This window comes from Parasteatoda tepidariorum, unplaced genomic scaffold, assembly GCF_043381705.1.
Source record: "Parasteatoda tepidariorum isolate YZ-2023 unplaced genomic scaffold, CAS_Ptep_4.0 HiC_scaffold_739, whole genome shotgun sequence".
Classification (NCBI taxonomy): Eukaryota; Metazoa; Arthropoda; class Arachnida; order Araneae; family Theridiidae; genus Parasteatoda; species Parasteatoda tepidariorum.
Genome location: NW_027261899.1, coordinates 1 through 16,037, shown reverse-complemented (window position 1 = coordinate 16,037; position 16,037 = coordinate 1). Strand labels below are relative to the sequence as shown.

At 31.9% G+C, this 16,037-nt stretch overlaps 4 protein-coding genes across 4 annotated transcripts; 2 read left to right on the top strand and 2 right to left on the bottom strand.

The window, feature by feature from the left end:
- The first annotated feature begins 2,447 nt into the window (after window positions 1-2,447).
- On the top strand, window positions 2,448-3,719 carry LOC107440193 (uncharacterized protein F54H12.2-like). The gene has a single exon (XM_016053046.2). It carries the CDS (start codon window positions 2,448-2,450, stop codon window positions 3,717-3,719), a length of 1,272 nt encoding a protein of 423 aa, XP_015908532.2.
- A 2,843-nt stretch (window positions 3,720-6,562) lies between these two features.
- Window positions 6,563-7,503, bottom strand: LOC139424898 (uncharacterized). Its single transcript, XM_071176984.1, has 3 exons — window positions 7,423-7,503; window positions 7,036-7,327; window positions 6,563-6,948 (listed from the first exon to the last, which is right to left on the bottom strand). Exons 1-3 carry the CDS (start codon window positions 7,501-7,503, stop codon window positions 6,563-6,565), a joined length of 759 nt encoding a protein of 252 aa, XP_071033085.1.
- Window positions 7,504-7,602: 99 nt separating this feature from the next.
- LOC122271927 (uncharacterized) lies at window positions 7,603-9,856 on the bottom strand. The gene is made up of 3 exons (XM_071176983.1): window positions 8,340-9,856; window positions 7,943-8,239; window positions 7,603-7,827 (listed from the first exon to the last, which is right to left on the bottom strand). Exons 1-3 carry the CDS (start codon window positions 8,595-8,597, stop codon window positions 7,603-7,605), a joined length of 780 nt encoding a protein of 259 aa, XP_071033084.1. The 5' UTR covers window positions 8,598-9,856.
- Window positions 9,857-10,880: 1,024 nt separating this feature from the next.
- LOC107440192 (uncharacterized) lies at window positions 10,881-11,609 on the top strand. The gene has a single exon (XM_016053044.1). It carries the CDS (start codon window positions 10,881-10,883, stop codon window positions 11,607-11,609), a length of 729 nt encoding a protein of 242 aa, XP_015908530.1.
- The last annotated feature ends 4,428 nt before the right edge of the window (window positions 11,610-16,037 follow it).

Genomic DNA, 16,037 nt, shown 5'->3' with positions numbered 1-16,037 from the left:
CTTTTCAGAGAGAGACAGTTTTATTGTTAAAAAATATTGCATGCTGTTAGTTATTTAAAAAAAGAAATAATATTAATTTTTGTGGTATTTTATTTCATACCAACAGATTTAAATTTTAATTCTTTACTAAATTAACTTTACAGGAAAAATTTTTCTCATTGATAGAATTTTGTTATGGATAGTTTTCTTTCATCTGTTTATAAGAAACCTGAACACCCAGAAAGTTTTGGTGGTGTTGATGCAATTTATAATGCCGTGAAAGGTAGAGTGAAGAAGAATGACATTAAGAAATGGTTAGAAACTAAAGATTCTTATACGTTGCATAAACCGGTTAAACATAAATTTAAGCGAAATAGAGGGATTATTGGTGGTATAGTTGAACAATTTCAAATCGATTTGGTCGATTTGCAATCATTAGCAAAATTTAATAATGGATATAAATATTTGTTTTCGTGTATAGATTGTTTCTCTAAATTTGCTTGGGCTGTGCCTGTGAAAGACAAATCAGCCAAAAATATATTGTCTGCTTTAAAAACTATATTTGAAGAAAGAAAACCAGAAAATTTACAGGCAGACAAGGGTACTGAATTTACAAATAAGATTGTGCAACAATATCTTAAAAAGATAGGAGTTATTTCATTTACTACAAATAATGAAACGAAAGCAAGTATCGTGGTGAGATTTAATCGCACTTTAAAAACTAAGATGTGAAAATACTTTACAGAATTTAACACAAAGAAATATATCAATGTTATTTCAAAGTTAGCTCATAGTTATAATCATACTAAACATCGAAGTACAAAAATGGAACCTACTTCGGTGAATATCGATAATCAGAAACAAGTATGGAATACTTTATATAAGGATATGATAAATAATGAAAAACCTGTTTTTCAAATAGGTGACATAGTTCGTATTAGTAAATCAAAACTTACATTTGAGAAAGGTTATGAAAATAATTGGACACGTGAATTATTCGTCATAGATAAAATAATCACGTGAAATCCCACAGTGTATAAATTAAAAGATTTAATGAATGAGCTAATCGAAGGTACTTTATATGCCGAAGAATTACAAAAAGTTGTTAATTCTGGTTTTTATCCAGTTGAAAAAGTCATTAAGAAGAAAAAAATGAATGAGAAGATGCAATATTTTGTTAAGTTTCTCGGTTATTCGGATAGTATTGATTTGTTTTTCTTTTAAAAGTTGTTTCTTACACATTGCTTAAAAGGTTCATTTTAAAAAATGTCTTTCTACGTGAGGTTACCTTCCGATAAATCGATGCGTTTTTTTCCTGATAGCAAAATCTCTCATTTCAAAACTAAATTACCTATACCAGGGGATTTAAAAGGTGAATGGGAAGTGGGACTCTCTGAAATCATATATCCCCATTCTTGGCTGAACGCCAATGAAACTAGCAATTATTTTCATTACAAGATTAGTAATGGGAATATCGTTTCGACTGTTTAGCAAACAATTGATGTGGGAGGTTATGAATCCATATTTGATATTGTTTCAGCGATACAACTTGCTTTGCCTAAAAATCCCAGTCGGTTTACAATAAGTTACAATAAACGAGTTAAAATTGATGCAGTTCAAGGTTGCAGTCTTCATTTAGAGAAGTTAGAGGAATTGTTAGGTTTCCGTTCTGATACAACTATCAACGGTAATATGAAAAGTGAATTTGTTGCTGATGCATGGTCCACATTTTCGGTTTTCTACGTTTACACGGATCTTATTTCACCTCAAATAGTGGGTGATACCCAAGCTCTTTTATTGCGAATCGTACGAATCAAAGGACAAGATGGAGAAACAATCAGTCAGTATTATGATCGACCTCAATACTTACCCTTAATGAGACATTCATTTCAAACAATTCAAGTTGAACTTAGACTGAATTCAGGTGCTTTTGTTCCATTTGAAAGCGGTAAAGTGATGGTCGTATTGCATTTTCAAATGCGGCAATTTCTATAAATACCCAAACTTTTTTCAAAAATATTTCATTTCAAGTTTAACTGTCAAGATGAAAGTACCTTATATTTGCTGCTCCAAGAAATTGGAAGACCATTATTCCTCTCAATCGGGAAATGGTTTGCCATATTATCGTGGTATATCCTATCAGAAAGGCTATGGTCTGGGCGGTATATTTAGACGACTATTTAGAGCCGCGTTATTGTACATTGTTCGAGGATCCAAAAAAGTTGGAAAAGAAGCGTTAGCCACCGGATCACGTGTTATGTTATGTCAGATGTTTTAGCAGGTGAGGATTTGAAAACATCAGCTGAAAAAAGAGCAAAAGAATCGGGAAAAAATCCAGGCTATAAGGCACTTGGAAAAATACAGTCCATGGTGGGTAGCGGACGGTATAAAAGAAAGCGCAAGTCTAAGAAAGAGATCATTTCATCAAAGAAACAGAAAGCCAGAGGTCGTGATATTTTCGACTCATCATGACGTTTGATTTAAAAGGTTCCCCGGAATGTGTGAAATCTGAATTGGAATTGTTTCAGATGCCTGGCACACAGACAGTTATTCAAAGCGAACAGTGGGTTGAATTTCACCCGTTATCGAATGTGTTTGATGACGGCCCCGTCGAATTTCACATTTCTGAGTCAGGTGATGAATTTATTGATTTAAGTCAGACTCAACTTCATGTGCAAGCAAAAATTTTAAAAGACGATAATACCAATTTGACGGCAGCGGATGATACCATTGGCCCAGTTAATTTATTTTTGCGCTCCTTGTTTTCTCAAGTGGATGTATCATTAAACGACCGCATTATATTGAATTCGAGCAACACTTATCCTTATAGAGCCTATATTGAAACGCTTTTAAACCATGGATATGATAGCAAAACTTCACAATTGACTGCAGAGCTTTACTATAAGGATACTAACGATGGACTTAAAAAAAGATCTGAATACTTCAAACTAAGTTCAAGTGTGGATATGATTGGATGTATTCATAGTGATCTACGTCACCAAAATAGGTTATTATTAAACATGGTGGACATAAAAATTAAACTGAGTCGCAGTAAACCAGAGTTTTGTTTGATTGGAAAAACAGGTTATAAAGTTATATTAGATAGAATTTCCCTTTTAATAAGAAAAGTACGCGTGAGCTCCGGAGTTATTCTAGGACATGCAAAAGCTTTAGAAAAAGATACTGCAAAATATCCTATCAACCGAGTCCTTTGTAAAGTATACTCCATTCCGAAAGGAAATATGTCATTTGTGCAAGACAATGTGCTTGTGGGGCAAATTCCTAAACGATTCATCATAGGGTGTGACGAAAATGATGCATTTCACGGAACATTTGAGAAAAACCCATACGATTTTAAACACTTTAATTTAAATTTCATCGCAGTCTACGTAGATGGACAACCAGTCCCTCATAATCAACTAGAACTCAACTTTCCACAAAAACAGTATATCAGAGCTTATCAAAATTTATTTATGAGCACTGAACACATGAGAAGTGACAAAGGTAACTTTATTTCGAGAGAAGAATTTTGTGAGAGTTATACTTTGTATGCATTTGATTTATCACCGGATTTATGTGACGGCGAGCATTTTAATCTAATAAAACACGGTAATTTAAGAGTGGAAATGAAATTTGAGAAACCGTTAGACAAAACAGTGTGTGTCATTGTGTTTGCCGAATTTGAAAACATTATAGAAATAAACAAATCAAGAGACATAATATACGACTTTGGAAATTAAAAAAGAATGGATGGAAGAAAGATTTATGACATTTTATCAAAAGATCCCGCTACAGCATTCAGATTTAAAGGTTCAAGAGACGCGATACCCTTATTGCAAGAAAATGAAGCTATTATCGTCAACACGGATGAATCCACTCGACCAGGATCTCATTGGTTAGCTCTATACATGGGTGAAAGAAAAATACTGGAATTTTTCGACTCCTATGGACATTCGCCTGATTTTTTCGGACTTGATGTATATAAATTATTTTACATTTCTTATGCATGTTGGAATGCTATCTCTTTTCAATCTCTCACTTCGAATGTATGTGGAGCCTATTGTATTGTTTTCATTTATAAGCATTGTCGCGATCACTCTATGTAATCCATTATAAGACATCTTAATGTAAACAGAAAAAATGATTTTGTTGTGTATCAATTTGTCAAAAAGAAATTTGGTGTTCGTTTTGCTTTCAAACAATAAAATTATTTATATTTTTAAAAAGTTTGTGTTTTTCTTTACATACCGTTTTTTTAATATTATTTATTTTTAATTAATATTCCTGTTTGATTTTTCTTAAATAACAATGGAGTTTCCAATGCTAAAAAGAACATTTACTTCTATGCTGGCCGGTCCAACAGGCTGTGGTAAAAGTCGGCTAGTTAAAAGAATAATTGAATCTAAGATTATAAAACCTTTTCCGCAAACGGTAATTTGGAGTTATGGAGCTTATCAATCCATGTTTGAAACCATACCGAATGTGACATTTCACGAGGGCGTTCCCTCCAATTTAAATAATATTTCAAATGCACTCATTATTCTAGATGATCTTATGTCTGAATTAGGAAGCAATTCCAAATTAACTCAATTATTTACGAAATAGTCATCACCGTAATGTCTCCGTCATTTTTACTGTGCAGAACATTTTTCATAAAGGAAGAGAAATGAGAGAAATTTCGTTAAATTCTCATTATCTTATTCTTTTCAAAAATCTCAGAGATCAAAGTCAAATCACTCATTTGGGGAGACAACTCTATCCAGCAAAAGTAAAGTTTTTTCAAGAAGTGTATCAGGATGCAACTTCAAAGCCTTATGGGTATTTATTAGTTGATTTAAAACCGGATACTAACAATAATATGCGCCTGCGCACAGGTATAACTCCGACTGATAAAATGATTGTGTACCAGCCTCGTTAATCATTTGTTCATTAACCTCCGTGAAGATGTATCGTTTTAGATTTCGAAGAATTTTTATTTAGTCAAAATCGAATGATTATAAAAGAACTTGCTATTTTTTTTATATAAAGTCTGAATCTTTGAGTCATTGGACATTTCAATCACCTTTTAAGTTTATAAACCTAACGAAGTACGGCAATATTTTTGGATCAAAAATAATACACATGGATATGATTGGTGTTTAAATGAAATGTCATATAGTACGTTATATTACATTTTAGAAGAGATATTTCAGAAGTATGAAATTATTTATATAAAAGGAGTTGGAAAAACAAAATTTATTCTGCACTTTACCTCTTGCATTAATTTAGAAAATATAGGGTGTCAAAAATCAATGATTTGGCTCCTTTTCACGTTAACTGTAATTTTAAACACTTGGATAGAAATCATTGTGCCATTATCAAAGCTGAATCATTTGGTCGTTTCCTGAAGTATAAATTAAATCTCACAACGTTTGAAACAATCAAATGCGATTAGAATGTCGGACAGTAAGCACTGTTGTCTCGAGGTCTTAAAGCTGTGGCTGAATCCAAATCGAAGCGGCACTTTTTAAACATTGTCCATCTAAATCTATTCAACATATTTGAGAATGCGTGCTTAATTTGTTAAAAGGTAATATTCCTCTTAATAAAAGTCAAAAGAAAAAACTTTCACCCTTTAAAAGAAGTTTACGAAAAATTGCAGACAAAAAAGTACCTTTATACCGCAAGAGAAAAGTTCTTGTTCAACGAGGTGACGGATTTTTAGGATTTCTGATACCAGCAGCCATTGCAGCTTTAACATCTTTAATCAATGGATCACGCTAAAAAATTTATTCTTGTACCGGAAGATAGGTTACAAAATAATACTGTCGAATATCTATCTGAATTGGACAAGCAAATGCATGATATTTTAAAAAACAAAAATATTACTGAAAATGAAAAAGCAGATTTATATTTACAAATTCTCCAAAAGTATGTTAAATTTCCAACTTTTATGGAGAATAAAAACGAACCAGTGGATGAGCTCTCAAATAAAGTGGAAGAAAAATCTGAAGAAGTGGACGAAAAGACTAAAGAAATTAAAGAAGATGAAGAAAATGCTTCGAGCCATTTAATAGAAAGGCAGCTCATGAATATTGTACCTAAGGGTCAAAAGGAACGAGCGAAAGAGTTTTTACAATTCCTACAAACTCATAAAAAACTGTTATCGTGGACTGAAAAAGGTGAAATTATGTATAAACATAAACTCTTACCTGGAACCAATATTCTTCATCTGATAAATAGAGTAATGAGAAATGAAAAGAATCAGCCCAAGGGACAAAAAGTATTCTTCGAAGCTTTAAAAAAAATGAAAAACCCCGAAGAATTTGTCATTAATAAAAAACTGTTATCTATATCACCTTCTGCAGCACCAATCTTGTTTGCTAGAAAAAACAGATGGCTAAAATACTAAAATATTCTGTAAACCATTAGCCGTGTTAATAAATGATTTTAAAATATAAACTTGTATTTTTTCTACTTTCATTAAATTCTTTTTTCATTCACACACGCACAATACAAACAAGGAGACATCCGTAAGTCCCTCTCAAGGAAACCTTCCAGAGTGCGGGACGAGGACCCTTCCCCTATGGCACTCCGCGGTTTTTTAAGTGGGCGTCGCCACTAGGCACGCTTTTTTTTTTTGANACGCTTTTTTTTTTTTTTTGAGTGGGTCGCATCCACTAGACATTTTGATCCTTTCAAATGCATAAGGGAGAGTTGTGTAATCAGCCTCGTTAATAATCCTCTTGTCGTAAATCATACGATACTTCTTTGTTTCCGTCATGTTCACAACCTTCCTCTTCTTTGGCCGGCGGACAATTTTTGAAGTATTGCAGAGAGGTATTGTGGTTTCTCTGTCTAAAGAGCGCACAAGATGTTTAACTGAATCGAAATTCAGGATTTCAGAGTTTCTAAAATTCAAAGAGAAACCTCTAACTTCACAGCATGTTTTGCCCGACGCTGTTCTATAAGCGTAGTTTCTTGCTCCGCCTGCAAAAAAAAAAAAGACAATGCTTCTTTAAATTTCTAAGTAATTATATTAATAACTGAAAAATATGAAATTAAAAATGTATTTACCAGAAACAAATGATGTAATCACATCGCCGTCAAGCTCATCTGTGAATTCGCCCAAGAAGTTTCCAAAAGGTGGGTCATTATCTCCTGAGCTTGCATAAATAATGGAATCCGTGTCGTGGTATAGGACGGAATCACCAAGTTTATTCATCTCTTCATAGAGTTTTAATCTGGCCCATGCTGTTGTAAAAGACGCTATAAATACGTTTGTTGTTGTGTCTTGGTCGATAAATTCCTTCACAGCTTCCCACTGTATTGCAGCAACTTCGGAACTTGGAAAATATATATCTTTAACCTATAATTAAAGCAAAATAAAATTTAAATTATATTTGAGTTAAATTATATTGTAATTAAACATATATTTTACTTAAATACACACAAAAAAGATACCTTTTTCGTAGAATCAGCCAGCATCTTAATAAATTTGGGTAGATCATTTACGTATGTTAAATGGGGTTTGCAGAGGTTCATTGCCCTTCTAAAAAAATATTTTTTTTTGTAACACAAAAGAAAAAACAATTCAAAACATTCTTTCAACTATACATTCTTTTAAAGAAAAGAAAAAGAAACTCACCTTCCCCAAAAATTGTTAAGAAATGCTTTGGACACTGCCCGTCGACCGGGATTTTTTTCAATTCTTGTTGGGTCCAAATCTATTCCTTCTCTGTTTTTATAATCTTGAATGTATTGTAGTTTATCTTCTGGACTCACACAATTTGCTGGCCAGCCACTACTCTCTTGTTTGAACTTCAGGAAGAGATCGATATATGAACGGAAGAGACGGTTGGATTTCTCCTTGAAGTTATACACTTCGTATATCAAAAAAGCAAGAAATAATAAAGATAAATATACATACATAATATTTTTATGATTATTTGAAAACATAAGAATTAAAAAATTGAATAACCACCTTCACGATTCTATATCCCTTCTTAATGGCAAGTTTAACCTCCTCGGATACCCAGGTTCCAATTAATGAGCGTTCTTCATCTGTGTGCTGGTAGACTGTTTGAGCCAGATTGTCAGTGCACTTTCTACATAGCGGGAACATCAGTTTCTGATTAGATCTGTATGGCAGAACAAGTAAGTACAGTCCTCTTGGTGGTAAGACTTTGCATTTTATTAACCCAAAGTAATTATTTACATCCTGAAAATCCCATGTTATGATTTCCGGATGACCAACTGGGTAGTCACAATATTTGTTTACCTGAAAAATAAGAGGCGATAATATTAAGCAAATAACATAATACTTATAACATATGAATAACATTTGTTCAGGAATTTCACCCTGAAAAAAAATTACTTACCCATGGGTATAGCGAGGTGAAGTCGACATATTTTGCTTCACCTTCGTAGTACAGTCGTATGGCATTAGTCCTACCGCCAAAGAAGGAATCTCTGGGTTTCAGTCTATCTTGCACATCATGATTCTTAATGAATTCGTTCAGCTCTGAACAATCCTTCTTCATTTTTTGAAACTGATGCTCCCACATCTCAATAACTCTGTAGCCTGAAGAGCACAACTTTTCGGTCAACTCTCTTGTATTTTTTCTTAGGGCTGGCATCGTTATTTTCTTTAAAGGGTGCACAGCATCTCCTTCATAACACTCTAGACACCCATGGTAGAAGCATCCCTAGCATTGAAAAATTATAATAACGTAAAACGCTCGACAAAAATTAAAATATATATATATATATATATAAGAATAAAACTTACAAGGTATTGATAAATTGTATTTGTATCACTACAGAACCCATCAACACTGACATGATTGATTTTGACTTCTCCACATCCTGTAAGAGCATGTTGAATTTGGATGTGCTCCTGACGAGCTACAAAATCCAACCATCTAACAGTGTCTGCACTGAAATTGGTTGTATTGATATATCCATTCACGGGAACCATGGCAATAGGCCCTTCCACAACGTGTTTGCTTCTATAGACAGCCATGCATGACGAAGCAATTGTAATATAACTGGGAGAAAAAAAACATAATTAAGATTTTTATTTAAAAGCAGTACCATTTTCCGATTTTTTATTTAGAAAATTAAAAGAGATTACCGAAAAGGATCGACCCCTGAAATTTGTATCATCTCCGATCGGAATACATTGCAACATCTTCTTAATATGTCTACATCGGAACTAAAAAGAAGGAAATAAATTTTTAAACACCAATTCATAATACGGTTGTACTTTAAGAAATTAAAAAAGATAATAATTACCTGCAATATTCCTTCATTTCTTGTTGAAATCAAATTCATCTTCCTTGTGCTTATCATACCACTTTAAAAATTCAGTTCGATTATTGACAGACATTGTGTCTGGGCAACAAAAAGATCGGTCGGGCAGTGGTCCTACATAGTTTTGGTTTTCCACCGTGTTGAATAAGTGGGGGGAAAAACCTTTCTTAATCTCAGGAATCGCAAAACAAGAGGGTAATTTTGCTAAGGCCATCGGTAAAAAATTATATGAATCAATAATTGTGATTCGCAAATTCGGATGAGTGATGCTCATGACTTTTGAGCCACAAGGAATAACGTCAGGAGTAGTGCCTTGCTCTAAAAGCCATGCTGTAATGAATTGACCGTCGAACCTAAAATCAAAAGCAATACTCATAAATTTAATATTTTTAAAAAATTAATGATGAAATTTGCATAGATGACTTAATAGACATACAACTTACCCCTTCATATTATGGGCGATTGCTGTATATTGTTTGTGGACTGGTGAGAACAACCAAGCACAAAATTCTTGGAGAGCTGCGTAATCTTTAAAAACTTTCTCGTTTCCCTGAAAATCTTGAGCTACAGCAAAATTCCCCATGTGTTCTTCCTCAAAATTACTTTGGAACAACGAGGGTATTGGTATAACTAAAATAAATAAATAAATAAATGAAGTGTTAAGATTGTAGGTAAAGAAATAGATTAAAAAATATCAATCTTACTTTATCGCAAATGGAAAATTTTTGCCTATTCTGTTTCGCTTTGTAACAACAATCATAACACTGTTCAGATCTACACAATCGGTCGCAGTCCTTGCATCTTTTAGGGTTTTGTGTAGGTTGGCACTCTAGTTTTCGGCAAACGGGGCAAACATATTTGCAAGCGTGATTTTCCTCGTAATCATAAGCCTTCTCGCATCCTATACAATAAAAATTGGACGCATAATACCCTGTCATGGTTGTAATAGGACTATAATGCTCCTTATGTAACCATAAGTTAATTCGTCTCCGCCTTGGAGTAGCACTCTTGTACGATAGCTGAAAATTATATGAGAACAGTTAAAATATTTATTTCTCATAAAAAAAATATTGTTAACATAAAGATAAAAAGAATAACACAGCAAAAAAAATTACTTTTTTTCCCCTTTAAATGTTAATTAATGCTACTAGGTCTATTTTCTTTAATTAAATAAATAAAATAATAAGTTGATCATAAAACAGCCAAAATAGAAAAAACAACATTATTTTATTTAAATAACAGTTTAAATTCATTGAAGTCGAAATCGAAGAAATCAATATAATAAAGTATATTCTTAAAATTTTAAAGAAAAGCTAATTTTTTTTTTTTGATACCAAATTTAGAAGAAAAAAAAACAAAATATAAATATTACGAAGAAACAAGCATGCTGTCAAGAACCCCACCCCACCCTTTAATTGTAAAACAGCTGTTCGAGCAGAAAATAAAGTAGTTGTTTTGCTCTTCTGGAGTTCGACTCTTTACTTTCAATTGCCGTCCAATAGAGATTGGATTTTAAGTTAACGAATTCCTGACAAAAACTGGCGCCCGAACAGGGACGCATTTGATAGTGAAAAGAAATAAACAGAATTAAATCATATTAGTTAGAAATGGATCGTTTAAAAACGAAAAGAACACCATTGCGATCAGCTTTCACAAAGACATTTAACAGCCTGACTGAGGAAGTAGAAAAAGAAACCGTTGACCTTCAAAGTATTCTTATTTTATCGGAACAACTAGAAGAAAAATTTAACAGATTGAAAGCTGACGATATGGAAATTTTAGAGTTTCTACTGGAAAATAAAGCATCAGAAGAGGAATATACAAAAGAATTTGACAGTTGTGAAGCCCATACGGATAAATTCGTAGCATTGAAAACGAAAGTAAACAACATAACGGCCAGTATAAATGTCAGCATTTCACCAACTTCTAATGAAAGAAATATGGAATTACAACAACCATCGATGGCGGCAACTACCTTTAAACTGCCGAAATTAAATTTAATAGAATTCGACGGAGATCCCCGGAATTGGCTTAACTTCTGGAATACTTTTAAGAAAATTCATAAAGATACTAATATAGATAAACACTCGAAGTTTGTTTACTTGATCCAAGCTACAACTCCAAAATTGAAAGCTCGAGAAATAGTTCAAAGTTTCCCCACAACTGAAGAGAATTATCCCAAAGTTATTCAGCATTTAAAAAACCGTTTTGGAAGAGAAGACATTTTGATACAGCTGTATGTGCGCGATCTATTAAATATTGTGTTGTCGAATGCTAGTGGAAATAAGAATTTTAAGTTATCATTTTTATATGATAACCCTGAATCGAAACTATGATCATTGGAATCGTTGGGTGTTACCCAAGACAAATATGCCAGTATTTTATTTCTCTTAGTGGAAACATGTTTACCCCAGGATACCTTAAAGATATGGGAGAGGGAACGGGAGAAGACAACCCATAATCAAGCTAAGACTGATTTAGAATGTATACTTTTATTCTTAAAAAATGAGGTGTTAACTGAAGAAAGATTAATGTTTGCACGTTTCTCATTGATAAAACTAAAAAATTTGATAAAAATAATTTTTTCGAAGATTCAAATGTTCCTACTTGTCATGATTTATATATGGGGGACAAAACGAAAGAAAGGGGTTTTATTAAAAAAATGGAAGAAACGTGTGTATTCTGTGATAAACCTCATTTAAGTGAAAAATGTTTTAAATATAATATGATATTATATGAGGATAAGAGAAATTTAGTTCTTAAGAAAGGGGGGGGGTTTGTTTGTCTGAAACGAAATCATGTTGCCCGTAATTGTAGATCAAAGGTTAAGTGTATATTGTGTGGTAAACGACACTTAACTGTTATGTGCCCTCAGATTTCACCTAGCTCTAAGGAGAACACTGACGCGATAATTGAGGAGCCAAAAAATAATGTAAATGTTATGACCAGACAGGTTTCCCATTCAGATGTTTTGTTGCAGACTTTTATGATAAAAGTTAAAAATGGAAATCGCGAAAAAATTATTAGAGCAATTTTGGACACAGGTTCAGAAAGGACATATCTTAGTGAGGATATAATCGATTTCTTGACCATCGAACTAACCATGGGAGATTTTCGTGGTATTCCCCTCCGTGTAACTCAAATGTGGTTTAGTTCTATCAAAAAGTTCGTCCCGAAGGCCAGTTTGTTCCAATGCTTGATTCGGGGAATCCCTTGTCTTCTGGGTTACGTTTAAAATTACAAGACTATGGAGTTGAACATTAATGCTTAACTCAGAATTGGGTCGGCTTTCAACGCCAGTGATAAAAATTGGATAAAAAGACTGCTGATGGTTATTTTACTAAATTTTTTGAATGAAAATTCTAACAAAGTAAGCACTAAGCAAAATCAATAATAGACTTAAATTGATAATTGGCTTAAATATTTATTTTCAGTTTTTTATTATTTATTGCATTATCATTTTCAGAAACACATTAGTTTTGTAAGATGGCTTTTATGGTTTGGTTTTTTATCTAAAAAAGAAAATACTTTCTCATTTCCTCGCAATCTTTCATTTTATTAGAATTCTATTCTTAGAACAATTTTGTTTTAGAATTTACTTTATCAAAAAAAAATTTAACTTATTCCCGTAGAAACTTTTTTAATCTAAGGTTTCTTAAAAATAATGAGTTGTTAGAAAGAGTTTGTAAGGAAGAAAAGAACTTTATGAAATAAAGTTTATTTGATTTTTTACCAACTTCTGTGTGTGCTTGTTTAAAAACATATATTTTTAAAATAAAACTATTTTTTCGATTTATCTGTATTAACATATTATTTATTGCTTCATTCAAATATTTCAATGCAGCTTTATTCATTGAGAATAACTATGTAAAAAACTTTTCTCTCATTAAATAACTGTTCTTTACTCAGTGTCTTTCAGATCTTTCAATATTTCTTAAAAGTTTCTTTTGTTGTATAGTTAAGATAAAACGCAAAACTAACTCAAATATTTTATTTTTGCAGAAATATCCTTTACAAATTGCTCGTATTTCATGCATTTTTATTCAAATCATTCTATATTCAAAGAAAAAATTCTTTTTTCTAATTTTCCCCCTTCATATTGCATTTCCAACTTCACTTAATTTTTTCTTAGTGCCATATATAAAAATATATTATTTCTCACAAATTTTAAATATTAACAAATAAAGACGTACTAAATGGAGTGATTTACAAAAAGTCCACAAAAAAAGAAAATGTCTTTTATATATCTGTTATTATGTTTTCTAAATAAGGTTTTATTGATTCAAACTTAAATAAATAACTTAAAAAGTAACTAACAATATAGCTGCTTGGCATCTAAAGTCTAAAATGTTTTACCCAGAATTTCTTACCAAAAACAAAAATCTTATTCTTCAAATTTTGTTGTTGCGTTAAATACTCTTAATTACATATTGCAGAATTATAAAGAGTTTATATCACGTACGCTGTTAAAAAAATCCCGAAACGTTTCTGAATATATTGGGCATATAGGGTGCATGTAGTTTTCTAAAACGTTTATGAATGTTTCGAAAACCTCTTTCTATAAGGTTCAGAAACATTTCGCAATACTTAAGAAATATTTTGAATCATTTCTTGAAATTTCGGATTTTTTTTTTTAAATTTGAAGCGTTTCTTAATGTTTCAAAACCTCTTGTAGGGTTTGGCTACCAACAACGTCAAATGACATCTATCAAAAGGAAAGATAGAATCGAGTTAACATCTCAAGATTGAATCGAGTTAACATCTCTTATATACTGCTAAATTGGGATTTAATAGTTGTGGTAGCTAAGCTACATTCTGAAATTGAATCGGACGTCAATGCGATTCCGTTCCTACTTTTGAAAATGAAAAAAAAAATTAAATTAATCGGAAACATGATATTAAAGATAAATCTCGGAGATTTTCGGAAACAATTTTTATCGAGTCAAAATTAGTTTCTGAAATTTCTTACAGTATAACACTGTAATCCTGGAGAATCTCATATCCGTAAGATACATGATGTCCATGAGAACGTTTCACGTGTCCTTTAAGTAACTTAAACATATTAAACCAATGCTAAATCCCCTTTCCGTTCTATGTGATAACAGCTCACACAGTTTTTATTCCACCACCAGTTTAAAAGAGTGACTAGACTCTATGGCTTCGTGGTTTCTTCACTGCGCGCATTCGAAGCCTACCAATAGTCCTTCCCAATTAAAACTCTGACTCATCTCACCAATCACATTCTTTTCAATCATCTGCAGGCCAAGAAATGTGGTCTAGAGCTGTGTAGAGAAGCTGTAGCCAATGGTGACACCTAATCATGGGCAGTCAAGTAAATCCTATTTCTGTTTTGCCTGGGAGCACGAAATATCTGTGAATTATTCCAAGATAGACTTAGTTATTTAGCCATTTCTGTCGTAATTTTGATAGCAAGATTTCCACTTCCTACGCATAGTAAAAACACAGCAATAAAATTCAAGTTGACAATCATTATTAATGCATTTAAAAGAAAATTAAATAAATAAAAAAATGTGATCAAATTTTAAGGAAGCCGCAGGTATTCAGATTTAGTTGATGACGCCTTCAATTTGCTTGCCATCAACAGCTATGGTGCGGCACTGACGTATCAAAACCTTTACAAACAAATGGTCGAAAAATGAAACTTGACGGTGGATATACGCTAATATACGTCATATTTCTGTATTTTAGCTGAAAAATGGACGACAACACTATATAAATGATCAAAAACAGGGACAAAACAATTCTGGTAAAATTACTGCAGTACATGGTTATGAAATTTCTTGTTAAAAAAACGTAATTTTGTAAACAGAATGTACTGCGTTTAAATCAGTCATTTCGTAATTTTTCCCTTCTATATGGTAACGATTTACCGATCATCCTGGTTTTCAAAATTTTAGTTCTTATTACCATACATTAAGAAAAAACTACAAAACTGAAAATAAAACATAGCCGAATAAATGATTTTTATGCAATGCTCTAAGATATCATATGATACCAAATTTTTTCCGCATTTGTCAAATTTTTTCATATATAATGAAACAATATTTCATTGTTAATTTTTCCACTATCATTGCAAAAGCGCTTCAGTGAAATTTTCCATGCTTTTTGATGCTCCCATAGAGTCAGAAACAGGGTAAATTTTACCATATTTTGATAGTTTTGATCTTCCTTTAATTTTGCAAACTACGTTTGATTGGTATAATGACAATTGATTGACTCAGTAATATAGTTCAGCCCCTGGCTTGAGCAGCTCTATTGTTCAATAATTAGATCCTTGTAAGTCTCAAATGCGATTTGTAAATTAAATTAATGTTTCTAAAATAATTCGTTCATCTGATTTTTGTACACAAAGAACTCTATAAGAGTGCGGAAAATGTTTCGTTAAAAAATAATAATACTTTTTGCACTTGAATCTTTTTTAAAAAAGTAAATCTAAAATTAAATATTCATGATATAATTTTCTTTAATTTTATCATTCAAGGCAGAAAGATTTTGTTCATTTTGTTTCTAACTTAAAGAAAATTAAATAAGTAGGAAAAAAGTAAGTGTATCAGATAAAAATTTTATCATTCATTTAATCATTCATATCATTCATTATTCTTTTGAAGAATTTATATTTTAGTTCAGTTTTATATTTTAAGTTTGCTTCGATTAATAAAACTTCAAATGAAAAAAAAAATATATTTGCATATAATAAAATAAAAGAAATATATAAAAAAAAGAAAATATATGTTTGAACTATC

Coding starts and splice junctions, on each gene's coding strand:
- LOC107440193 (XM_016053046.2), top strand. CDS start 2,448: ATGACGTTTGATTTAAAAGGTTCCCCGGAATGTGTGAAATCTGAATTG.
- LOC122271927 (XM_071176983.1), bottom strand. CDS start 8,597: ATGCCAGCCCTAAGAAAAAATACAAGAGAGTTGACCGAAAAGTTGTGC. Junction 8,240..8,339: donor TCACCTCGCTATACCCATGG/GTAAGTAATTTT, acceptor CTTATTTTTCAG/GTAAACAAATATTGTGACTA. Junction 7,828..7,942: donor AGGGATATAGAATCGTGAAG/GTGGTTATTCAA, acceptor TATAACTTCAAG/GAGAAATCCAACCGTCTCTT.
- LOC107440192 (XM_016053044.1), top strand. CDS start 10,881: ATGGATCGTTTAAAAACGAAAAGAACACCATTGCGATCAGCTTTCACA.